General features: G+C 41.1%; 1 protein-coding gene across 6 annotated transcripts in view; it reads left to right on the top strand.

The window, feature by feature from the left end:
• LOC132900991 (cGMP-dependent 3',5'-cyclic phosphodiesterase) overlaps positions 1-27,945 on the top strand; it is a 542,454-nt gene that overhangs the window by 218,706 nt on the left and 295,803 nt on the right. For 2 of the 6 annotated variants that reach the window (XM_060943411.1, XM_060943410.1), the window contains exon 4: positions 14,330-14,450. The exons of the other annotated variants lie outside the window; for them this stretch is intronic. In XM_060943411.1, the coding sequence (XP_060799394.1) occupies positions 14,391-14,450 (60 nt within the window). In that variant the 5' untranslated portion in view covers positions 14,330-14,390. The remainder of the gene's footprint in view (positions 1-14,329; positions 14,451-27,945) is intronic. 6 annotated transcript variants of the gene reach the window in all.

The raw sequence follows: 27,945 nt of genomic DNA, 5'->3' as shown, positions 1-27,945 counted from the left end.
ACTCCCCCCTCACAGCCGAGTATCTCCTACATTTCATGTCTCGCACCTAAAACCTGCCATCCTGGGGCCCTTTGCCAGCAACACACCAATCCAGGAACACTCTGCACTCAATCTAGAAGGACAGCCCATCTACCAGGTCAACAAGATCCTCAACTCAAGACGAAGAGGAGGCCAAGTACCTGGTACATTGGGAAGGATACGGGCCCGAGGAACAAAGTTGGGTCAAGTCCAGGGACATCCTCAACCCACTTCTTAAGCAGGAATTCCATGCCCAGTATCCTAACAAACCAGCACCCAGAGGTGGGGGTCATCCCAGAAAGAATGTAGCTCCCGGAGGTAGCTCCTCAGGGGGTGTTCTGTCAATAAACCCGCTGAACAAACTACAAACATGGACACTCTGGACGACAGCTCCCAAAACACACAGCGCCCTCTCTCTCCAGCCTACTGAATCTCAGCTGGCTCTCATTTCCTTAATCTCCTGTTCCTCTATTTAAGCTCCCCAAACAAGCACACCATTGTGAAGTATCGTCCTGCTAGTTCAGTTCATACCGAGCCTTGTATCTTTTCTGACTGCCTCTTATATTTCTGACCCTTTGCTATTTCCTCCACATTTTCGCTCTGTCTTCCCTATGTTGGTTGCTGATTGCCCGACCTTCGCTAGTTTACCAATACCGATTCCAATCCCTCGGCTTGGCTTTGTTGACATTCTGCAATCTGTTCTCCTCCATGCATATATCTCTAAGTGCCTACATTCTAACATACTGTCAAAGCTGCTGTTACAGAAAATTAATCAACCCCTTCTGATCAATCACAGTTGGAATTCAACAGCAGCATTGACTTGGAAAAGTTTTGCACCTTTAACAAAATGGGTACTTTCAGAAAATTGAAGATAATCACACCATTATGTTTGTGCAGTTCATTTATATTTATGAAACTGTAACAGATGTGAATATGGTGTTGTGGTGCACTACAGCAGGGATCTCTCCAGGTGATGTGTGTAGTGGTGTGTGTACTGATGAGTACAATGATGTGTGTAGTAAGGGGGGGTAGTGATGAGTGTAGTCGTGTGTAGTGGGGTGTCTAGTAAGGGACGTAGTGAGGGGTGTAATGAGGTGTGTAATGATGAGTGTCGTGAGGGGTGCAGTGTTGTCTGTCGTGATGAGTGTAGCAATGAGTGCAGTGAGGGGTACAGTGAGGGGTGCAGTGATGAGTGTAGTGATGAGTGCACTGAGGGATGCAGTGGTGTGTGTGTGTGTGTGTGGGTGCAGTGAGGGGTGCAGTGATGAGTGTCGTGATGAGTCGTGAGGGGTGCAGTGTTGTGTGTCGTGATGACTGTAGTGATGTGTAGTGGGGGTGCAGTGATGTGTGTAGTGATGTGTGTCATGATGATTGTAGTGGTTTGCACTACTTTGTTCTTTCTGCATTTTTGAAAACATTTTATATAAAATTAGATTAAATTAATACAGTCTGGGTCATAGAGTCTGTCTCCATCTGCATTGATTAACTTGCACTTTTTCTAAACTTCACTTTGAACTCTGAAATTTTGGACATTTTCCATTTTCTTGGTCTAAAGCACCTCTTTTATTGCCTAAAGAGAGCCAGAAGGTCATTTAGAAGGCGTGAAGTAAAATATAATGAGTTGGTGCTTGATTGATTGATTGATTGGTGCAATGTTGCATAAATCCAAATTCATGTTGCCATGGAAATATTTTCTCTCCATCCCTGCAAGACAATCATAGAACACACTAATATTATTGCTGTCCTCATTCCCATTTGATGCTCTGTAACTTCTCTGAGACCTTCTCCGAGTCTCCCCATCTGTCCCAATTCTCTTCAATTGATGGCTAATGCATGGCCCTAAAAAGCCTCTTGGGAAAATGTAGTGCAGCAGGAGCTCACGTTCAGAATTTTATCCAGATGTGGATGGCTGCTGGTTGACAACATTAATACACATCTGGATTTACAGATGTCTGTGTGTGTGTGTGTGTGTGTGTGTGTGTGTGTGTGTGTGTGTGTGAGACTGAGAGAGTCATGTGCATCTGTACAGAATAAACAGATAATTGGCAAGCAAAGTTCAGAGACCACAATGGAGAATTGGACGGGACTTTTTAGTCCTTTTTTTAAAAGAACCAGTGCAGTTCTTTGTTTTTCAAAAGCATGAACCATATAAACTGGTATTAGTTTCAGCTAAACCACCTCTACTTTAAACCTCTTAAATATAACCAGCCATCCATTATCTGTAGCTGTTTATCCTGTGCAGGGTCACAGGCAAGCTGGAGCCTATCCCAGCTGACTATGGGCGAGAGACGGGGTACAACCTGGACAAGTTGCCAGATCATTGCAGGGCTGACACATACCGGTAGAGAGACACAACCATTCACACTCACGGTCAATTTAGAGCCACCAATTAGCCTAACCTGCATGTCTTTGGACTGTGGGTGAAACCGGAGCACCCGGAGGAAACCCACACAGACATGGGGAGAACATGCAAACTCCACACAGAAAGGCCCTCGTCGGCCGTTGGGCTCAAGCCCAGAACCTTCTCGCTGTGAGGCAACAGTGCTTACCACTACACCACCGTGCCACCCTTAAATATAACCAGTGTAGAATCATTTCTAAAAGAGTAACATGCTGTTTTTAAGTAAGTATCCCATGAAAATATCAAAGGTGGCCTATAAATTATATCACTAAATTCACATTCATAAATATGCAGAAATATGAAAATTTGCGTTCCAACACATCCCCAACACCCAAACATCACTACAGAATGCGAGTTATGCGGTGGTGTAGTGGTTAGCACGGTCGCCTCACAGCAAGAAGGTTCCGGGTTCGAACCCAGCGGCCGGTGAGGGCCTTTCTGTTTGGAGTTTGCATGTTCTCCCCGTGTCTGTGGGTTTCCCCCACAATCTAAAGACATGCAGTTAGGTTGACATGGAGCAGCCTTGGGCTGAGGTGCCCTTGAGCAAGGTACCTGACCCCTGACTGCTCCCCGGGCGCTCTGGTGTGGCTGCCCACTGCTCTGAGTGTGTGCGTGTGTTCACTGCTTCAGATGGGTTAAATGCAGAGGATGAATTTCACTGTGCTTGAAGTGTGCATGTGACGAATAAAGGTTTCTTCTAGTAATTTCACAAAATGCTAATCAGCTCACATTAGTCAGTGGGATTTCAGTGTCAGACTCTCAAGGGCTTTACATATATAAAGATTAATATGAAGATTTATCTGTCTTAATATATTTCAGTGTTACCATGACAACCGTCTTCAGATCTTTGCTAACAGTAGCTAGACTAGCTCACTAAATAGCATGTTCCTTACGTTTTATAAATAGTGAACTTTTCTGGGGGGGTATTAGTATTTGGCAAAAATTAGGTTATTAAAAAGTGTAACCTGTTCTTCTCTGTCTCTCTCTCTATACACACACACACACACACACACACACACACACACACAATATGAAACACTGTAATTTGTCCAGTTTTTATTTTTAGCTGGACATTAATTCTGTCTTGAGTCCTCAGAGTGTGTGTTAATGATCATTCTTTATAGATCTTAAAGTTTCTCTGTAACTGTAGCAGATGAGCGCATGGTCAGATTGTTCTTCACACAGTTAAAATGTTTTCTTTCACCAGATCACATTGAATTAACACAAACACTGAGATTATATTATTAATTCAATAAATAATGAATAAATAGGGAATTAACAGTGTGCAAAATCTCCTACGTCCTGCAGACACAGTACAATTTTATGACCTCAATTTAGTGTTGACAAAGTGTTCACTGACTAGTAAAGATGAAATGAAAAACTCTGTAACCAAATTAGACATTTATTTTTATATAATAAATGTAGCTGTATTATATAAAATGTATTATAGAAGCCCTTGGCTGTTTATGGAGCAGGTTGTATGTAACAAGCGTGTTGCAAAAAACTTCTCAGAGGACAAAAATCTTCAAGTAAACCTTTACTAATTCACTATTAATGGTTACAAATTAATTCAATTCACTTTGATTTGTATAGCGCTTATACCAATACACATTATGGCAAAACAGCTTTACAGGTTACAGCTGGTTCTTTAGAATTTCAGTAAGAAAACGATGTTACTCCTAACCTGACCATCTTAGTTCCATTAATACAACACCCACATCCACAAACGCTAAACGGAATGTACCACTGCAATATCAGACAGGGGGATATTTTATACAAGCAAAACCACTGATGCAGTTGGAGATAATATAACAGTAATATAAACAAGTATCATTGCCAAACATTTATATTAATGTTTAACAAGGTTTTACTAAATTTAAAGAAAAAAACAAACAAACCTATGCTGAACACCATCAGTCTCCTGATAAAACTGCTCCTACAGTACGATAAGTTAGTAACACATTCTGCCTAAACACATAGTTCATGGTATGTTTACTTGTCAGGGAAAAAAATGTTCCAGCCAGGAAAATATTCTTCAGCAAAATCCATTATAATATCATGAAACTGTCTGAGAAAAAGTATGAGTAAAACTTCATGGTCTTTTTGATGGACCATTTTACATATGAGAATGTAACATAAAAAGGGGGGGGGGGAACCATGCCTTGGGGTACCTACTAAAATTAGACTTAATTTAAAACTGAGTTCCGCTGACTAAATCGTGACGCAACAAAATACAAAACAAGAGACTAAAATGTGACAAAAGCCAACTACAACTTTTAGAAAGTGACTAAAACTAAATATAAAATTCTTGCCAAAATTAACACTGGACATAAAAAGTAAAATACCAGGCTGTGCTGGATCAAGTGCTATTCTATCTGCTGCTGAATAACGAGTCTAATGTCTAATAAGTGGAATTACCAATGTGCAATGTGATCATTACAACTAACACTATTCATACATTAATACAATACCAGTCAAAAGTTTGTACACCCCTACTTATTCATAGTTTTTTTTTTCTGTATTTTGACTATTTTCTACATTTGTAGAATAATACTGAATACATCAAACCTATGAAATAACATACAAACTTACATGGAATTGTGTGGTAAACAAAAAAGTTTTCAAAAAACCCAAAAGATGTTTTATGTTTCTGTGTTATTCCTCTTAGATTTAAGTACTTTGTTAGACACCATCGATCATGCCATCATAATTGGCAGACTAAAACACTGCATGGGAATATCAGGAACATTTTCCTCATTTATTGAACAGGATTTTTGCAGTTGCTGTTGGTAAGGAGGTTTCCTCCTCCACTGTGATTACATGTGGGAGTACCTCAAGGCTCAATTTTAGGTCCAATGTTATTTTCTCTCTATATGCTCCCTCTTGAACTTTCAGAGATATTGACATTTACTTTCACTGTTGTGCTGATGATTTACAGTTCTGGATCCAAACAGTGTGTCAATTCTTATAGCTTGTATTAATGATGTGAGAAATTGAATATCTGATAAACTGAAGAAATCCATCACTGACAAAACAGAGATTTTAGTCGTTGTCCCACAGCAGAATATAACTCCAGTGAAGCATGCCTTGGAGTCACTGGTGCATAATATTAAACCAGCATCTACCAGTTTAGGGCTGATCTTCATCCCCAGCTTAAACTTTGATCCTCATTTTAATATTTAGGGCTTTTATCATTTGAGAAATACAGAACCAGTCAAACATTTGAATACCCCTACTCATTCATAGGTTTTTTAAAAATATATATATTTTTAAACTATTTTCTACATTGTACATGTCAGGGTGCAGGCACTTACAGAAGACATAGTCAGGGACGCGCAAGGGTCGGTCAATTCACAAACTGGATGTTAGAGGGCAGGTGAGTAATCATAGTCAGAAATAAACATAAATAAAGTCAAAAGCACTAGAAGTCAGACAGAAAGTCAGAAGGCTCGGTATGATCAGGCACAGGGACACAGAACGATACTTCGCAGTGAGTGGTAATGATTGCTGGGCTTATATAGGGAAGTAATTACTTAGAAATGGGAAACTGGTGTACTTCCTAGAATTCCAAAAGATCAGAGGCGCTGTGGTGCTTGGGAAGTGTAGTCCCGAGTCCGAAGGCTGTTCCAAACTCAGGTTTTCAGTGCTATTACTGACAGAACAACAGTAGTGAAGACATGAAAACTATGAAATAACATCTGGAACTTCTTCTTCTTCTTCTTTTACTTCCCTTTTTCTGGGGATAGGGTGTGTCCATATGGTCTAACAGACACTGGAAATTTGTTCTGTCCATCATTGTCCTTCTAATCTGCTGAGCATCCATCCCTAGGTATTTCTCTAGTGCAGTCCACTTGGGGGCACGCTCATCAAAAAGGATTTGTTTTCATACATCATCATTGTCCATTCTAAATATGTGAGCTAAGTACTTCAAGTGTTGTTGGACGCAGTACTTCCTTATTGGCCATGTGCCAGTGATGCACCGTAGGTCCGCATTAGATAGTATAAAACTCCATCCCTTATCGTCATCAGCCAGTTCCTCCTCATTCCTATTGTCCTTCACTCTCTTGTAACCTCCCTTCGCCATCCTTTTCAAGAACCCATGCCATATACTCTCGATCTTTGCTTGTTCTTTCTCTATCAATGGCCATGTCTGCATGCTATAGAGCAGTCGAGATCTCACGCATGCATTCAGGAATTCCATTCTGATGGACATCTTTATATGGCGATCTGTGAGAACATGCTTAAGTTCATTCCACTTCTCAAACGCCGAGCCAATTCTCAGACCAAGATACTTCGTGTTCTCATTTGTATTCGTGACTGTATAGCCTAGATATTGAAAGCTTCTCACGTTTTTTATGTTGGTGTCATTTACTTGTAGAAGGGTGTATCTGTTCTGAATATCTTCATCGACGTTGAAAGCCATCGTTTCAGTTTTCGAGTATGACATTTGCAGGCCAAAGCGGGTAAATGTCTGATCATAGACCTTGAGGATTGTTTGCAGTTCCTCAATAGACTCGGCAAATATAGCTTGGTCGTCAGCATATAGGAGTTCTGTTATTTTGTTCTTACCTCTTGCTTTAGCTTTTCTCCGGAGATCCCTCAGAGAAACCTCATTGGGAATGCAATACTTAATTCTGAAGCCCGTCTCTGGGTATAATCTTAGAACTTTGTGGCGGGCTATCCTAACGACGAAGTCCATATAGACATTGAAAAGAGTCGGAGATTCCATGGCTCCTTGTCTGCATCCGACCTGAGTATCAAACATCTTAGTTGAGCCTTTGATGAAGGCGTTGGTGTTAGTATATAGGGCACTGAGGACTGCTATTATCTGAGGGCATTTAAACCTCATTTCAAGGCATTTCATTCGTGCATCCCGTGGTATCCAGTCATATGTGGCTTTCAAGTCAATGAAGGCTATAAACAGCGGACTCCTGGATTTACGAGACTTCTCAAGAACTTGGCGTAATATGAAGATTGCATCATTGGTCAATCTATTGGCATGGAAACCGAACTGTGATGGTAATAGAATGTATTCATAAGCACCGCACATTCTGTCAACAATCATTGCAGATATAACCTTCGATAGAGTTGGAATGATACTAAGTCCTCTGTAATTTTCTGCATGTGATCTCAACCCACGTTTGTACAGACATGTGATGCTCGCTGTGAGCCATCGTGCAGATACCTGTAGGCATGTCCACACCAGATTCACTAAGACTACAAGATATGTCAGGAGGCATTCTGATGAAGCATATTTCAGATGTTCGGCATGAATTTTATCTGTTCCCATACACCTTTCATTTCTGCTTTGATTTCATCTCTGTCTGGAACTGATATATCAACTTTGGGTAGGTCCTCCGGTGGTAGTACATATGGACAATCCTCTGGGTGTTCTAACTCAGGTTGTGGCTCATAAGTACGCGGACCAAAGTGTTCCACGAAGTGATCCTCCAACTTGTTTAATGGTACCAATATTTTATTGGATCTTTCCAATGACGCGTGCTGCTTCATCAGTCTGAATTCTTCCTCAGCATTCCGGTGTTCGCTTGCTAAGTTGATCTTCTCTGCCTTAGTTTTAAAGTAGTCATTTTTTAGCCGGATATGTAATTTCTTTATCTCATCTCCAAGGGTTCTTTTTTCATGAGGTCTTTCTCTTCATGTTATTGTTGCAGGAGATGTTGGTAATCTTTATTTACCCATGGTTTGTCAACTTTCCCCCTCTCTATTGATGGAACTGTGTCTTTAGAGGCTTTTCTAATGGCATTGATGGTGGATTCTTCCACGTCATCTATGTTCTCTGAGTCAGGTTGTTCCTTCATAAGATGATCAAGCTTGATGTTATAATTAGCTTGTACCACTGGGTCGTCTCTAAGTTGTCGGACATCTTGTTTCGCTTCATGCGGGGGGTTACTTGTGAATATTTGTTGTAACTTCCTTTTCGTTGGAAAACAAGCTTGCATTATGACTACACGATGGTCAGACTCAAACGGTTGACTCTGCATGGGGTATACTCGGCAGTTTTTAGTAGCACGTTTCACAAACCATTCGGCAAGAATGTAGTCCAGCCTCCGCTTATAGCCTAAGTTAGACACAAACGACCACCTGTGTTCATCAGACTTTGTAGCAAACATCGTGTTAAGTATGAATAAGTTGTTGGTTTCTGCTGTTTCTAATAATCGTGAACCATTGAAACTGGTAGACTCTGGGTCATGGAACTGGCCGATGGATTGCCATTTACTTGGTTCGCAGTCCGTTTCAATTGTAGCATTGAAATCACCAGCGACGATTACTTTGAATGATGGGTTGTCCTTTTTAACACGTCGTATTTCCTTGTGAAGTGTTTGGTAGAATGCTTGTTTTGTAGACTCAGTGTATTGTTCCGTCGGGCAATAGCAATTAAAAATGGATAGTTTTATACCATGTACCTTTGCTCACACCATGGTTAGGCGTCCCTCTATCACATGGTTAACATCTAATAATATGACATGGGATGCGATAGCCACTGCAACCCCTGCTCTAGCCATTTTCATACCATTATAAATCACATGCCAACCCTTTAAGACCGGGTCATCAAAGAGTATCACTCCTTCTCCTCTCCGTCTGACTTCCTGCATGCAGGATACATCATGGGATAAATTCTTGAATTGCATCACATAGTCGGCAAACTTGCTTTCACATTTCCCTGTTTCCCTATTTCACCACATTAATGGTGCATAGCTGAAAATCATGATAGTTCTTCTTTTTGATCTGAACATGTATGGAATTATGGGGTAAACAGAAAATTGCTTAAAAAAAACAAAATGTGTTTCATATTTTAGATTCTTAAAAGCAAGAAAGAAAGAAAGAAAGAAAGAAAGAAAGAAAGAAAGAAAGAAAGAAAGAACAACTTTATTCATCACACACTTGTGAAATTCCTGTCTGCATTTAACCCATCTGAAGCAGTGAACCCACACATGTACACACCCATGAGCTCATTGCGCACACACATACCCAGAGCAGTGGGCAGCCATGCTAACAGCACCTGGGGAGCAGTTGGGAGTTAGGTGCCTCGCTCAAGGGCACCTCAGCCCAAGGCCATCCCATATTAACCTACAGTATTAGCCAGTGTTTGCCTTGATGATGCTTTGCACACTATTGGCATTATCTTAACCAGCTTCATGAGGTAGTCATCTGGAATGCTTTTCAATTAGCAGGTGTGCCTTGTCAAAAGTTAATTAGTGAATGAGTTTCTTGCCTTCTTTAATGCATTTGAGATCAGACAGTAAATAATAAATAATAATACAGTAAATAGTCCTATTCCACAACTATAGTAATCCATATTATATCAAGAACTGCACAACTAAGTAAAAAGAAACAACCGTCCATCATTACTTTAAGTCATTAAGTGTCTTTTATTTAATAAAAATGAAGAAAAAAGATTGAATTAGAAGGTGCGTCCAGTCTTCTGACTGGTACTGTGTATTGGTTATATACGAGACTCTGATAGATTTATTTCAACACTCGCCATCTTCTTGTTCATATTAATCTTTTATTTTTTTATATTTAAATTCTGTATTTAAAAATTTGACAACAAATAAAAAAGCAACATTTCCTTATTCAGTCTGTAATTTTTATCCCTGCTTTATTTATTTTTTTTCGTGATTTAAAGGTAGTGGTCGAGATACAAGTGAAAAACTCCGGCTTCTACTCAAGATCAAGTGTGTGAGAGAGAACGAGAGTGAGATGGAACATGAATGGAACTGATGATTAATGTAAGAGATGGATTGGAGATGAGGTGTGTGTGTGTGGGGGGTTATCAGGCTGTTGTGACGTGTAATTAAATGTGATCAGTGTAAGGATCTCGGTACTCGATTACTCTCTCCTTATCACAGTCCTGATCCACACCTGCAGCCGAGCGACACCACGAGTCTGTAATTACATCTCATCACTCTGGCACACTGCTCCTGTGGGAGACGACACCAGGGGATATGTGTGTGTGTGTGTGCGCGTGTGTGTGTGTGTGTGTGTGTGTGTGTGTGTGTAAGCTACTGAAGTTCACACCTCATAGTGTGGATTAATGATCTTTAAGATTCAGGGACTGATTGAACTTTAATACTCTATTAAAGACACAAAAACAAACAGGTCAATACACACCCCACTGTGTGTGTGTGTGTGTGTGTGTGAGAAAGAGAAAGAGCGAGAGAGCACACTAATCTAAAATATGAAAAGCACCTGTCGTCCATTTAGAAATATAAAACTTATGTTTTGCTTCATTTCATATTTTTCTTTTATAATGATACTAAAATAATATTTTAATGCAGGCTCTGATTCAGGATTTTTATGCCATTTTAATACTCTATGTTCTAAATTTCATTTTGATAAAGTTTAATATAGATTAGCTACATGTTAATAGTTTAGAATTCATCTCATCTCATTATCTCTAGCCGCTTTATCCTGTTCTACAGGGTCGCAGGCAAGCTGGAGCCTATCCCAGCTGACTATGGGCGAAAGGCGGGGTACACCCTGGACAAGTCGCCAGGTCATTGCAGGGCTGACACATAGACACAGACAACCATTCACACTCACATTCACACCTACGCTCAATTTAGAGTCACCAGTTAACCTAACCTGCATGTCTTTGGACTGTGGGGGAAACCGGAGCACCCGGAGGAAACCCACGTGGACACGGGGAGAACATGCAAACTCCACACAGAAAGGCCCTCGCCGACCACGGGGCTCGAACCCGGACCTTCTTGCTGTGAGGCGACAGCGCTAACCACTACACCACCGTGCCGCCCCTAGTTTAGAATTATTTTGTTAAATATTTAAGTATAATTTTAACAGAATTATATATTTTTTACCTCGCCTGTGACAGAGTAAGCGGGGCAAGGCATTGTAATCAGTGCGGTTTCTTTGTCTGTTTGTTTGTTTTTGTGTCTGTCTGTTAACAACCTAGCATCTAGACAGTTGCACCGATTGACTTCAAATTTTCAGGGTAGGTGAGCAATGGTCCGTAGATTACCTGATTAAATTTTGGGAGTAATTGGGTAAAGGTCACCGGAAAGGTCAATTTTTTTTTTTTTTGCGATAACTTTCTTCAAGGTTATTATTTTGACTTCAAACTAAAACCAAAATGTGCATCTTTCAATTCTGCTTCCAAACATATGCTGCATGATGGGGTAGCTTGAACAGTCTCTGTAGTGGTTGGGGGTTAAAGTCAGGGGGGTCAAGATCATCGGTCAAAATAACATATTTGCCATTATAACTCAAAAACGGTTGCTGATAGACAGAGGTTTACTATTATGAGCATATAGGAACTCCCATGTGGCCTTTCATTTGGCACCATGATCTTTAACCTTGAGTGACCTTGAAAGGTCAAACTCAAGGTCACAGATTTTCAGAGAGAAAACGGTTGGTGGTAGACAGATATTTGCCATTATCAACTTATCGGAAGTGCCATATGGGCTTTCATTTGACACCATGATCTTTGACCTTGAGTGACCTTGAAATGTCAAACTGAAGGTCATGGGTTTTCAAGAGGCTATAACTTTAAAATAGTTAATGATAGCCAGATGTTTACCATTATCAACATATAAGAAGTCCCATATGGGCTTTCAGTTGCTGCCATGACCTTTGACCTTCAATTACTTTGAAATGTCAAACTCAAGGTCATGGATTTTCATAGGACTATAAGCTGACAGCTGATGATTAAGAAATATTACCAATATTAACATATAGGTATAAAATAAGTGCTGTCTGGTGAGGTTTGTTTTGCCTGGCAACACTTGTCCGAACTGTGTTCATATTCATTTCCATTTTTGCGCCACATAATTTTTTTAATTTTTAATGATATTTATTTGTAACAATTATTCATAGCATGTTTATATTTAATTTTATGTCATGTTTCATTAGGTTAGTTAGTCCTGGTGTTGTTGCTATTAAAACAACATCAAATATAGCAATTTGCTGTTTAATGTTATTTACCAAACCTTGTAAATGCACTATGTGTAATGATAATCCACCAGCAGTGGATTATCATTGCACATTTGTAACCATATTACATGGGTGGGAATTTGTTGTGTCACCATGCTGTTGTTGGTTTCAATCAAATAATTTCCACGTGGAACTGCTGATATAACTCACTAATTTCTCCATAAACCCACGTCTTTTATCGGGACACAATCAGCAGTGCATTCTTCTCACTTTCTTATGAATGATGCCAGATGTGGGCGGGGCAGATTCTTCAATATTACAGCTTTCTAAACATCGAGCCATACATTTATCCTGCACCAAATAACATTCAGGTATCTGATACACACTTTAATTAATCTTTTAACACAGCAATTTACCAGCAGTTACAAATTGGATTCATTAAAGAATGACAAGTCATAGTTTTTATCTGTTTATGGTTACATTAATATTGAGGAATGTCAATGAAACAAGACAGTTCCTGTTCTCCCTGATGTTATAGCAGCTATAAACATTTGTTCCATCATCAGCCTCTCTGTTTTCTCTCTTGAAGTTAATTCTCATCAGGAAATCCTTCATTTTATTCTGGCTGTATTACTGTTTATATTGTAGTGTAAATGGGAAAGGCAACTGTGTGTGTGTGTGTGTGTGTGTGTGTGTGTGTGTGTGTGTGTGTTTGAGCACACAATTAGCTCATTGTGCCTCAGAACAGGGCAAAATATCCTGCTCCATAGCATTAGCCGTAATTATCCCAAATATTTAAAAACTCAGCTTTTAGGTGGAATAATAACACATTATCATATTTATATATTTTATACTATTTTTTTTATTTTATTTTTATGATGTTTACATTTTATTTGAATGCAATTTTGATTTAATATATTTTTAACTTTTACACTTAACTTTCTTGTCCTATTTAATCTGTAGATGTTAAAGAGCCAGTAATTTAATTTTATACTGAGTGTGATTTGAGATCTCATCTCATCTCATTCTCTCTAGCCGCTTTATCCTGTTCTACAGGGTCGCAGGCAAGCTGGAGCCTATCCCAGCTGACTACGGGCGAAAGGCGGGGTACACCCTGGACAAGTCGCCAGGTCATCACAGGGCCGACACATAGACACAGACAACCATTCACACTCACATTCACACCTACGGTCAATTTAGAGTCACCAGTTAACCTAACCTGCGTGTCTTTGGACTGTGGGGGAAACCGGAGCACCCGGAGGAAACCCACGCGGACACGGGGAGAACATGCAAACTCCGCACAGAAAGGCCCTCGCCGGCCACGGGGCTCGAACCCGGACCTTCTTGCTGTGAGGCGACAGCGCTAACCACTACACCACCGTGCCGCCCTGTGATTGAGATAATACTCAGTAATCACTGAGATCCAGTAATCTTCATTTCTTTATTGTTTTCCTTTCATGTAGGCCAAAGTTTAACATTCATATTTACACTTGTACAGGAGTAGATTTAAATGTTTAAATATGTATTTTAAGAGTCTGATATTTTAAAATTTCTCTTGGTGCTTTAAATTGCTTTTAGTTTATGTTTGTGAAGTGTCTGTGGAACACATCCCTGTAAACAGCAGAAGTGAAGTTGGGTTTAATGCAGTGTTTTAGGATTTGTTTCCTTTTAAGTGAATTAGTCAGGGAGTAAAAAAGTGATGGCTTGAGGAGGAACCATGATCAGAGGAGTGTGACGCTGTGTGAACTCACTGGGGGTGATGGGTAATGAAGTCCAAACTGTGGGGCAACTTCACCTGGTGATATTTATTAATTAATCAGGATTTACACGTGACATTTATCGATATCCATTACTGGAACTTTGATCTCTCTCTCTCTCACTCACACACACACAAACACACACACACTGCATCTTATCTTGCCTTTCGTTCTTAGTGTAGTTATGGTGTGTGTGTGTGTGTGTGTGTGTGTGTGTGTGTGTGTGTGTGTGTGTGTGTAGACGGATATGTGGAGCCAAACTAATTGATGATCAGATTCAGGACGTTTTGACTGTCTCATTTATGCTGATGGATGGGTCAATCGGAGTGAGAGAACGAAGGAACAGACAAACTTTCCTGCAGGTTCCAATTACTGAGATTAAACTTGACAAGTGCAACATGCAGGAAACAATCTAATGATCCGTCTCTCTCTCTCTCTCTCTCTCTCTCTCTTTCTCTGTCTGTCTCTCTCTGTCTGTCTGTCTCTCTCTGTCTCTCTCTCTGATTTTCTCTGTCTCTCTCTCTGTCTTTCTTTGTCTCTCTTTCTGTCTCTCTCTGTCTCTCTCTCTCTGAGTGCATTTTGGGAATGAGTGGGCGCAGCATGTTCAGTGTGAGTGTTAGTGTGTTTGTCGTTTCCTCTTGACTATCTTTTCTATCTTTGTAATGCCTATTTGTTTAAATTGGTTGATTTAACAATCTTACTTTCCCAACACATTGAGGTTCTCTGAGTAATAGTGAAGGTTTCTGGACATCAGCACCTGCATTTCACTGGGAAGCATAGCGACTGAAGTGTTTGACTCAGTAACACAACACCGCACAGTTAAAGTGGTGAGTAGCGCTAGTGTGGAGGACTGCAGCCTGGCTGCAGGGGATATGGTAGGCCCTTAGAACCTTCTGGCAGCATCCAGAGTGAACAGTGTAGTGCTTCTGTTTCTGAACACCATGGAAAGGGTAATCGAGTTGGCTGAGAAGGGTGTCGTAATCAGTGGATCACTTACTAAATTGCTTCCTCTCTCTACTCCTTCCATAAAGGTGATGCTATCAAACACCCCCCCCTTCAATAAAGAGGAAAAATTATGAAACCATAAAACAACTAATGAGTGAGGGATGTTTGAAAATAAAGAAGTATATTGTTTAAAGAAAATCATAAAAGTTAACACTGTTGAATATTGGTGGTGGTGAAATATCATAGCTTTGTTAGTCCTCGGTGGTTGTATGCTTTTCTGTTGCTTTTTCTATTGTACTCCCTTCTGGTTTGTCACAGAGGATGTTCTCATTGCATCTCTGAATTATAACTGGGGCAAGAGACAGCAGGAAGAGAGTGCAGCTGTGTGAAATGATGAGACAGAAAAGAATAAATATATTGTTTGTACAAGAAACCCCATAGTGATCACAGAAATATTGCTGACTGGACACAAGAATGGGTTGGCCTTTCCTGCGTGAGCCACAGCACGCAGTGTAGTGGAGGAGTTTCCATTTAATTCTGTAAGATTTTTACTCCAATCTCTTACAGTATGGAGGAGATCACAGATTGCAGACTGTTAAAAGTTAGAGCCCACTTTGAGGATTTTTTTTTGTGTGTGTATATGCTCTAGCTAAAACATGAGTTAAATGACGTTTGGAGATTCTTCATAAAGCTCAAAAACAGGGCTCATGGGCTCATGTATGCAACAATTTCATGGCTCTTGCAACATCTGACAGCTTTTATGTTTTTAAAGGAGATACACAGAGCCATGGCCTCACTTTCGTTTATAAATGCCTTGAGACCTCAATAACGGCACAGGAATAATTTTAAGCGTTAACAATAAATCTAATATAGTAATGATTAAAGTGATTCATATAGGTAGTGGTCTGAGTGAATGACCTTGACGTCCGTAACGTCACAACAGGAAGTCTATCGGTCTCGTCGCCATTTCCGCTATACTAAAACACAGAGCTGACTGCAACTCCGATCCTCCATTTTGAGCCAATTTATCACCCTGCCACGTAGATGTGTTGCTGAAGGGTGTAGCAACATGACAGAAGGTGATTTACGTTGCATTCATGGCCCAAGAATGTTCAAACTGCGAAGATTTGGATGCGTTTTGCGAGAAGTTGACGGGCACATTGGGTGCCTACGAAGTGGTCTCTGTTCTGCTCTGCGCATTTTACTGAGGACTCGTACAAAACCTCTGATCTGTAGAGGAGCATTGGCTATAAGCCTGTATTGAAAGAGGTTGCAGTACCAACAATTAAATAAAACTACAAGAAAAGGAAAGTATTTATTTATTTAATTATTATTATTTTTTTTAAAAAAGGAAAGTAAGTTCAGTTGCGGGCGGCAAGGTGGTGTAGTGCTTAGCGCTGTCGCCGCACAGCAAGAAGGTCCGGGTTTGAGCCCCGTGGCTGGCAAGAACCTTTCTGTGCTGAGTTTGCATGTTGTCTGCGTGGGTTTCCTCCGGGTGCTCCAGTTTCCCCCACAGTCCAAAGACATGCAGGTTAGGTTAACTGGTGACTCTAAATTGACCGTAGGTGTGAATGTGAGTGTGAATGGTTGTCTGTGTCTATGTGTCAGCCCTGTGATGACCTGGCGACTTGTCCAGGGTGTGCCCTGCCTTTCTCCCGTAGTCAGCTGGGATAGGCTCCAGCTTGCCTGCGACCCTGTAGAACAGGATAAAGCGGCTAGAGAGAATGAGATGAGATGAGAAGTTCAGTTGCAGCAGTTCTCCCGGAGTGTGAGCCGACGATTGTTGGTAAAACCCGGGACGGAACGGGACGTGACATATTACTGCTTGGGCAGTGACCTCGCTGCGGTTGTTGCTGAAACCAGTGACGTCCCATCCCATCCCGGGTTTTAGTAATTGCCTGAGCCGAGCAGCAGTGACGGAGTACTCAGTATGGAGAAAATGGAGAATGAGTAGAGCAGCCGTATTATTTCTCTGCTGGATATTGCTGCCATCTTGCCCTTACTTGGAAGAAGCGAATGAACTGAGAACTGAACGAACAACTGAAAGTCAGATTGTTTCAAAACAATCGGCCACAAGATCGGTCTTCAAGAAACGAGAACACAGACGGGTAAACGCCGACTCTCATTTGGATACAAAGCAACAAAAACAACACGTTGTTTACCTGTATTTAGATTGATACATGTAACTTGTATTGTGTGTTTAAGTTACCGGTATAAGATTATTTAATTTGCTTCAGAATGTGATTGTCTCAGTTCATCTGATTATTTAATGAGCCTTTTACGTTTTATCAGTGAAAATGCATGCATGTACTTATGCATGTTGCATAAGTGATAACACCTATCCTGTTTTAATGAGAGTCAACCCACAATCAATGAAGTCAAATCAGCCTTAGTTGAGCAGGCTGGTAATGGTATTTCTTAGTTTCACCATACATTTTTATTTAGATGACTTTGGTCTATAGCTGTAAAAGGCCTTGGCCTTAAAACCGGTTACCGCTGTGACGCCACGCACTCAGGGCTGGCTGGCTCAGTGGGGCAGCTCGAATGCCAACTTTGTGGTTGATTTTAACTCTCAAAAAATATATACAGTATATATTTTATTCCCGGGCGGCACGGTGGTGTAGTGGTTAGCGCTGTTGCCTCACAGCAAGAAGGTCCTGGGTTCGAGCCCCGAGGCCGGCGAGGGCCTTTCTGTGTGGAGTTTGCATGTTCTCCCCATGTCCGCGTGGGTTTCCCCCACAGTCCAAAGACATGCAGGTTAGGTTAACTGGTGACTCTAAATTGACCGTAGGTGTGAATGTGAGTGTGAATGGTTGTCTGTGTCTATGTGTCAGCCCTGTGATGACCTGGCGACTTGTCCAGGGTGTACCCCGCCTTTCGCCCGTAGTCAGCTGGGATAGGCTCCAGCTTGCCTGCGACCCTGTAGAAGGATAAAGTGGCTAGAGATAATGAGATGAGATATTTTATTCCCATTTATGCAGCATATAAGAGGCAAGGATAGAGATACTATCCACTCAGAAATGTATTTAAAAATAAAGGTTCTGCATATCTCCTTTAAGTATTGTTTAAACATTATCAGAAGGTGCTTTATTAGCCCTACTGGCCTTTCAGACCACAGTTTGGTCTCATGCATAGTAGGTTTGAGCTCTATTTAACCAAAGACCAAAGAGTGCTTAGTGACATTTTAATACAGCTTCATGAAATGGCCAACATTTTACAGACACTTTTTTACTTTTTTGGAACAATTTTAGAAGGGAAAAAAGATGTTTTACATCCTTACAACAGTCATAGGATCTTGGTAAAATACAAACCAAACAATTGTGTCAACAATACACTGTCAGTGTCACAAAGGAAATGGCCCAGTCAATGAAAAAATAGAAAATAAAATCACAGAACTTCAGTCACTAGCAGAGTCAACAGGTGACCAAAATCATATTCAGATCCTCTCTGCTAAAAAGAAAACATTATGAGACCTCCTAGGTTTTAAAGAACAAGGGGCACTCCTAAGATCACTAGCAAGGTCACCAAATGGATGCACCCTTTAAGTTTTTTTAGCCTTGAGAAAAAGAATGGACGGAAAAGTTTTATCCACAACCTGCACTCTGAAACTGGAGCCAGTTGAAATAGGCAAAAGAACAGTCAGTTTTCATGAAAAGCTTTACAACTACGAACACAAAGAGGACCAGGTGACAGAGCAGATCTTCCTCAGGGAAGACCTAAAATTTCACAAGATTCAAAAGCAGCACTAAGTGGAGCAATAACCATAGAAGAGCTGCAAAAAGCTTGGCAGAGTCTGGATTGTGGTAAAGCACCTGGAATAGATGGACTTCCAGCAGAATTTTATAAGTCTTTCTGGGATGTCATAGGAGAAGACTTGCTGGAAGTACTTAATAATAGTCTAACTAGAGGTTTGCTGCCATAAAGCTGCAGGAGGGCTGTCCTCATATTGCTGCCAGAGACAGAAGATCTCCATCCATTATCCATAACCGCTTTATCCTGTTCTACAGGGTCGCAGGCAAGCTGGAGCCTATCCCAGCTGACTATGGGTGAGAGGCAGGGTACACCCTGGACAAGTCACCAGATTATTGCAGGGCTGACACATAGAGACAAACAACCATTCACACTCTCATTCACACCTACGGTCAATTTAGAGCCAACAATTAGCCTAACCTGCATGTCTTTGGAATGTGGGGGAAACCGGAGCACCCAGAGGAAACCCACGCAGACACGGGGAGAACATGCAAACTCCATACAGAAAGGCCCCCATCGTCCACTGGGCTCAAACCCAGAATCTTGCTGTGAGGTGATAGTGCTAACCACTACACCACCGTGACGCCCACCAAAGGAGATTTCACTGACATAAAAACCTGGAGACCTGCATCCTTACTATATACCGATTACAAACTGGTCTTTAAGGTTTTAGCAACAAGGCTGGGAGGCATTCTGGAAGACGTTATTCACCCTGATCAAACATATTGCCTACCTGGGAGGTCTATATTTGCAACATTTCTTTGGTTTGAGACATTTTTGCCATTTCAAATTTATTTGTGCTGAATATGGGATTGATCTCTATTGATCAGAAGAAAGCTTTTGATCAAGTAGAACATAATAGTCTGTGGAAAACTCTCAAAGCTTTTGGCTTTAGCCCCAATTTCTTTGACAAAATAAAAGTTTTATACTGTGAAAGTGTGCTGAAGGTGAATGGCGGCTTATGTGTTCCTTTTAAAGTGTGTTGGGAGTAAGGCAAGAGTGCTTTTTGTCAGGAATGCTCTATGCCTTGGCAATAGAATTTTTTTTAAGTAAAGTGAGAGCCAAATTAACAGGGTTCTCAATCCCTGACCCTCAGAACACCTTCCATCTGTCAGCTTATGCTGATGATATTGTGATAATGATGGATGAACAGAAAGACATTGACACTTTAATTGACATCTCTAAAAATGTTGGAATTATCTCATCTCATTATCTCTCGCCGCTTTATCCTGTTCTACAGGGACGCAGGCAAGCTGGAGCCTATCCCAGCTGACTACGGGTGAAAGGCGGGGTACACCCTGGACAAGTCGCCAGGTCATCACAGGGCTGACACATAGACACAGACAACCATTCACACTCACATTCACACCTACGCTCAATTTAGAGTCACCAGTTAACCTAACCTGCATGTCTTTGGACTGTGGGGGAAACCGGAGCACCCGGAGGAAACCCACGCGGAGAACATGCAAACTCCACACAGAAAGGCCCTCGCCGGCCCCGGGGCTCGAACCCAGGACCTTCTTGCTGTGAGGCGACAGCGCTAACCACTACACCACCATGCCGCCCCCATCTCATTATCTGTAGCCGCTTTATCCTGTTCTACAGGGTTGCAGGGAAGCTGGAGCCTAACCCAGCTGACTACGGGCGAAAGGCGGGGTACACCCTGGACAAGTCGCCAGGTCATCACAGGGCTGACACATAGACACAGACTCAAATTAGAGTCACCAGTTTATCTAACCTGCATGTCTTTGGATTGTGGGGGAAACCGGAGCACCCGGAGGAAACCCATGCGGACAACATGCAAACTCCGCACAAAAAGGCCCTCGCTGGCCACGGGGCTCAAACCCGGACCTTCTTGCTGTGAGGCGATAGCGCTAACCACTACATCACCGTGCCGCCCATGTTGGAATTATATCCTCAGCAAAAATTAACTAGAGCAAAAGCAAGGTCCTTTTAGTTGGACAGCAGTCAATTGATGTGCCAAAACTCCCAGGAGGACTGTTTTGGAAAAAAAGGTGGTTGTGAATAGCTAGGAGTGTACCTGGGAGAGAATGTATTGATGCAAAAGAACTGGGAAGGGACCATTGAAAAAAAATACAAGGTTGCTTAGACAAATGGAAATGGCTGGTACCCAAAATGTCTTGTATGGAGTGCACATTCATTATTAATAATTTAGTGGCATCCTCCTTTTGGCACAAAATAGCCTGCATTGGCCCACCAGTGACACCTGCAGCAAAAATGCAGTCAATTATATTGGACTTGTTTTTGGGAGAAGTTGCAATGGGTGCCACATAGTGTGCTGTATTTACCTAAGGAAGAAGGTGGGCAAGGTCTTGTGCACCTTCAGAGCAGAACTGTTGCCTTTTGATGACAATTTTTACAAAAAAAAAAAAAGTTCAATGTTTTTTAGCTAAAAACCTGTGACCAGTGCTATTTTAGAACTTTTGGAGACCTGACAAATCTTTATTCATCGCAGATCCAGGAATATTAAACACCTCCAGACTACCTGTTTTCTATCACAGTCTTTGTAAAACATGGAAACTTTTTAAGATCAAAGGGCCACAGCTACAGACTCTTTATACTGGCTGCTGAAGGAGCTGCTGGTTCATGGAGCACAGCTGGACATTATCAGCAGTGTGTTCACCAGGACTCTTGTCATGTCTGGACTCACCACTGTGGGATACCTAGTGGACCTGGCTGGGCCTGGTCTTAGAACACTGATGGAGTAGCTGCACATCTGGGATGGATTGTAGCACAACTACTCCAAAAGTGGGACTCTGTCCTCTCACATGAGGAAAAAGAAATGCTGGTGGAGTACTGTGGAGAAATGGAGGCACCTGATGAAGACGATCCTTTCCCTGAACTGTTACTGTCTCCAGACCTAGAAGGAAGCACTGGTCACTTTTTAGAGTGTAAAAACATTACACATATGAACCTGCATGTTGTCTTGGGTAAAAGTCTTTATAAGGCTTGGCCGGAGGTTTTTTAAAATAAATGGCTTCATGGTAGAGTTGACACACCCTGGTACACTGTCCTCGGGTTGAGTGAGGAAGAGCGACCACAGTGGAGAGCTGGAGATATACAGTGGAGAATCCTGCATGCAGTCGTTGTTGTTAATGTCTTTATCTCCATTCTGTGTCCAAAGACAGGCCATATTCCCTTTTTGCCTCCAGAGGTAAACTATTTTTCATATTTTTATGCAATCCATACGTTTTATGGTGATAAAACTTCTTTATCACCATTTTTTCAGGCTGTTTTTGTTGTTTTAATGAAAGGTTTTCAGTGCAGACTTTTATCCTGGATGTAAAATATATACAGAGAAGGCAAGCTGAATGTCAGTTTTTAAACTTCATTCTGAGCCAAGCAAAAATGGCCATTTACATGGGCAGGAGGAATAAAGTTGAACAAAAAGGAAGCCGTGATGTAATAATGGTGACTTCAGCGATGATAAAGTGCAGGATTTTTGTTGATTTTATAAGAAAATGAAAAACCTAATAAAGTTTAAGGGCATTTGGTGCCATGGGGGAGCGTTGTGTTGTCTTATTGATGATGAAGTTCATTTTGCACATAGCTTGTCCTAAAGAAATAGTGTGGGCTCTGAATTTTTTCCCTTCTTAATTATCTATTTATTGTTGTCATGCTTTGAGCAATTGTAAATAAATATCCCTTTAAATTCAATTCTCTCTCTCTCTCTCTCTCTCTCTCTCTCTCTCTCAGACAGAAAACAGAAGGAAAAACAGTCCCAGTTAAATGAATACACACTGTAATAAATGCCAAACTTTAGGTCTGTCCCTCGTCTCCTGCTGTTGTATTTAAAGTAAACAGGAAGTGAAGTGACAGTTTTGAACTGGACTGTGTTTTGCTTTAAAAAAAAAAAAACTTTACAGAAAGACACAACAGCAGAAATTAAGTTTTTTTTAAAAAAATAGTATTTAGAGTGCAGTAAAGAGTCCTGCATACACTACTACGACTACTACTAATACTAATACTACTACTACTAATAATAGCTCCCAACAGCCTGGTGATGAGTCTCAGTCTGTCCTCCTTTCTCACATCTCCCCGTTTCCATCTTATTTCCCATCTCATTACTTTATCAGAGTGAAGATTGTAAGCAATTTGTTGGAAACCTGAAGGATCAAATCAACATAGCTGTAGACATCAGGAGCAGAAATTACCCAGAAGGCATTGCAGTGCAATCAAATGCTATTTCCATTTCCCAATGACAACAAAACCTCAGAGGTTTGGGTTTAACCTGGAGTGATGAAGTACTTCAGTAGAGGCTCATTAGGTAGCTGATAAACTCCTCCAAGTCTGAGGAGTCAGCTCTGAAAACTGACAACCAGAAATAAAACCCAAAGATTCAAATTTATGTTTGTTTGTTTGATGGTATTAGAATTATAAATGAACACAGAGTGCACATCATGAGGGTTTTTAATGTATATCTCCTGCATGCTGAAGTGTTTCATGTTTCAGTGTTTAGTGAAGAAGCTTTTTCTAAGAATATGTGTATGAACTCTTAATGGCTCTTCAGTTGTCCTTCAGGAGGAACCTTAAATGTTCAGTATAGAAAACAGCAGAGTGTTTCCTGATCAGAAAGGGCAGAGACTGAGAACAATTATCTCTGGACCTGTAAAAGAAAAATAATCAGGAAAACAATGTATTTCCCTTAGAGTGTACCCAAAGAGTTCAGTTTTAACCATCTGACATAAGGTTACTTTTGGAAGCAAAGATTTCATATATATATGTATTAGGGCTGGGAATATTAACGCGTTAATCGCAATTAGATTAATGTAAATTGTGATCGCGAATATTTTTTTTAATCGCGATCAGAGTTTACCAGCATTTTCCGCACCTCTACCATCCACATGCAGCTCCTCTGGTTGTATTAATTAAACTCATTTTCGGTTAAACGCGCTATTTCGAGTTTGCTAGTCTTTTGTTCCTTCTACGCATCCGTAGGCAGCTCGAGCGGAAGCGTGTGGTTTCCATCGAGTCGTTGGCATTGGCATGGAAGGACACGCTGTTGTCTTCAGTTTAGTCCTCTTTTGTGATGGATAAGCAACGGTTTTCTGGACCTCTGAATGGTTTGTTTGAATTTAAGTTATGAAGTGCTTTGTATGGTTATTTATTTTTTTATGGTGACATTTTATTTTTGAAGAAGAGAGTGGCCTGACATTACATTGTTCATAGTCAAATCTGAAGTAGAGACAAGTGGGTCTACATGGCACTTTTTCTGATTTTTTTCTTGTGTTCATTTATTTACAATTTCTCCAAAGTAGCCAGTCATTCATTCTTAATACTTGTTTTCCTTTCTCTACACTCTTTTTGAAATAAAAAAGGCCAAAAGATAAATTCTGCTTTTGTCTCTGTCTTCATTTTATTCCAATTTAAGACACAATGGTCAGAAATACTTTGCATTGTGGGTTTAACTTTAGATTCGAACGGTCTTACTGCAAAATATCAATTTTACACATGCAAAGTAAATCAAGATTAATCGCGATTAACTATGAAATTTCTGAGATTAGTTGCGATCAAGAAAATTAATCTTTTGACAGCCCTAATATATATATATATATATATATATATATATATATATATATATATATATATATATATACAGGGTGCGATTTGTCAAAAAACCAGAAGGGGGATGTTTTTTTTTTTTAAATCATGAAAGGTCACAAAATTAAGGTAACAATAGGCTAACAGCTCAATAACATCCGATGATATCAAATGAATAACACTAAATGAAAACGAACACTAAACCAGAGATAGTACAGTAAATTCATCTTCCTATCTCTCTGACTAAATACACGAACACTAACACGACAAAGTTCGCATTGCTTGTCGCGTTGCTGTGATGTTTCTCTCCCTCCGGATTAAATGGACAGTGACTCGAAAATCACTAAAATACATGAATACTAAATGAACAGTTTGCTCTGATGGCGCAGTTCACATTGTGTGCAGCTTTCCGATTTAAACTGTTTTTTTCTCATCCTTATACTTCCTGTTTCATGGACTGTAACAGATTTGCTTATTTAGTAATTTTAATACAGAATTTACTTTGAAATTATAATCAGACACTCCAACGCCCCCCCCCCCCCCCCCCCAAAAAAAAAATCGGCCGTGAAAAAGGCGGCATCCGCCAAAAGGCGCGCTGTTTGCATCCCTGCAGATACATTGATACCCATCTCATCTCATCTCATCATCTCTAGCCACTTTATCCTTCTACAGGGTCGCAGGCAAGCTGGAGCCTATCCCAGCTGACTACGGGCGAAAGGCGGGGTACACCCTGGACAAGTCGCCAGATCATCACAGGGCTGACACATAGACACAGACAACCATTCACACTCACATTCACACCTACGCTCAATTTAGAGTCACCAGTTAACCTAACCTGCATGTCTTTGGACTGTGGGGGAAACCGGAGCACCCGGAGGAAACCCACGCGGACACGGGGAGAACATGCAAACTCCGCACAGAAAGGCCCTCGCCGGCCCCGGGGCTCGAACCCAGGACCTTCTTGCTGTGAGGCGACAGCGCTAACCACTACACCACCGTGCTGCCTATACATTGATACATTGTAGATAATAACAATATCTTTGCGTTCTATGAGACTTTTTTTTTTTGGTTTGTTTGTTTTATTGACGAGGTTGTCCCCGAGGATTTTTTTTCAGCAGAGATAAAAATCAGAGGGGGGGATGATCCCCACCATCCCTCCCAGCAAATCGCACCCAGTATATATATATATATATATATATATATATATATATATATATATATATATATATATCCCTTAATATCTCAAATCTATTAGGAGTTTGGTGCACTCATACACACAAAAAAGTTCGTTAAGTGTTCTTTAAACGTGCTCTTTAAGGGTGCACTGTCAGAAGCAAGTCACAAGCACTGCAGGAGAGGGAAAGAGAAGGGTGAGAACGCATGTGAGGTCCCTCAGTGGTGTTTCCACGGCGACAGCAGACTCGGATGTGAGAGTAGTGAGTGATGGAAGAAGGAAAGAGGGAAAAGGGGGACTGCAATGATTATCCAGAACTCAGTGTGTGTTATTGTGGAACGCAGTGTTCAACAATCTGACCTCCTCCAAATCACCATTTCATTCTCTCTCTCTCCTTCTGCCCCCCCCCCATCTGATGTTCTTCATGATTTTCATCAGCTCGTGGGCGATCGTGAATTGATTTTGAGAACAATGACGTTTTAGATGTGTTTGTGTGTTGGGGGTGATAGGGAGGGTTTTGGTGGGTGGGTGTGGGTGGTGTCCATGTATGAATGAATATGGCAGAGCACGAGAGAAAAGCATAGAGAGAGACACAGACAGACAGTTGGTAAAGTTTGTTATTACTTGGTCACTGAAGAAGAAACTGGACATTGAAGGTTAGAAAAGTGAAATATCATTAGTGTTAATCCGACTTTATGGACCAGATGATCATCAGAGATACACACACACACACACACACACACACACATTTTTTGATAGTGCACAAGTCCATGTGTGCATATCGGTATTCAAGTCCCTGAGGATGAGATGATCGTCTCCGCTCATCACTTTCTCGTTACCTGGGTGACGGTTGCCAAGCGGTTCCTGGACATTAGTTACCCAAGATGCTCCATATGTGTCTCCATGGGAACACTCAGACATGCTATAGTTCTTTCTTTCTTTCTTTCTGTCTGTCTGTCTGTCTGTCTGTCTGTCTGTGAGTGGCTCATTTGGAGAACTCTTCACTCTTCATCCAGTGTAATGTCTTCAGGGGCGGGGTCAGAGGGGGTCAGTGCGTCATCGTGTCTGATCACTGTGTCTGAATCAGGAACACAAACTGCAGTGGAATGTTCTAATGACTCACACACTCATCCGCTCCCAACTGTCCAGAACCACCTGATTTCTCTCTTTATTTTCTTTCTTTTTTTATCAGCATGGCTTTAGTTTCTCCACTGCACTTACATCACTCTGAGCTGAGAGGAAGCTTAATGTCATGGCTGGATTGCTTTTAAAGCTTTAACATTTGTGGGCAACGAACAGATCAGGGAAGAGGAAAACCTAAGGAAGAGGTTTAATCTTAAAACCATGATCATGTCCTTGCTCATCGACTGTGTCCCACACAACAACATCATTATATAAATTTATGACTTCATACATTTTGAATTTTTAGAAAAAGTGGTGTACTTTTCTTCTTCCATCGACTCTCACACTTCTGTAGAGATAGAAAAAAAACAAATAGCCTTCAATATATCTTTCGATTACGTTCATTATGTCATGTATTACATATAGTTAGTATTTTTCTTTTTTTTTATCTGACATCTAATTTTTAGGTTTGTTTACCTGACGTTTCGACGTATGACTGTCGTCTTCCTCAGAGTGTCACCGGATGTTGTTGGTGACGCATCTTTTATCAGCTGATGTTTCCGAAGGCGTGGCCTTCCTGTCTGGTTTGACAGGTCGGTCACGCCTTCTACTGTCTGTTCGTCCCCTGCATGATGCCACTCCAGGTATGGGAGAGCATGTATGCTTCCTCATACATCAGTAGAAGGCGTGACCGACCTGTCAAACCAGACAGGAAGGCCACGCCTTCGAAAACATCAGCTGATAAAAGATGCGTCACCAACAACATCCGGTGTCACTCTGAGGAAGACGACAGTCGTACGTCGAAACATGTCAGGTAAACAAACCTAAAAATTAGATGTCAGATAAAAAAAAAGAAAAATACTAACTATATGTAATACATGACATAATGAACGTAATCGAAAGATTAAGAAAAAGTTACGGAGATAAAAGCATCAAGGAGTTTCGCCGCCTAGAAAGACTTTACACGAAAATGGGCATGCTTAATTAATCACCAATTTTATATATATATCATCTCATTATCTCTAGCCGCTTTATCCTGTTGTACAGGGTCGCAGGTAAGCTGGAGCCTATCCCAGCTGACTACGGGCGAAAGGCGGGGTACACCCTGGACAAGTCGCCAGGTCATCACAGGGCTGACACACACAACCATTCACACTCACATTCACACCTACGCTCAATTTAGAGTCACCATTTAACCTAACCTGCATGTCTTTGGACTGTGGGGGAAACCGGAGCACCCGGAGGAAACGAGGAGAACATGCAAACTCCACACAGAAAGGCCCTCGCTGGCCACGGGGCTCGAA

The sequence above is a fragment of the Neoarius graeffei genome, chromosome 16 (genome assembly GCF_027579695.1).
Source record: "Neoarius graeffei isolate fNeoGra1 chromosome 16, fNeoGra1.pri, whole genome shotgun sequence".
Classification (NCBI taxonomy): Eukaryota; Metazoa; Chordata; class Actinopteri; order Siluriformes; family Ariidae; genus Neoarius; species Neoarius graeffei.
Note: the sequence above shows the minus strand (reverse complement) of the source record. Positions and strands in the feature narration are given on the sequence as shown.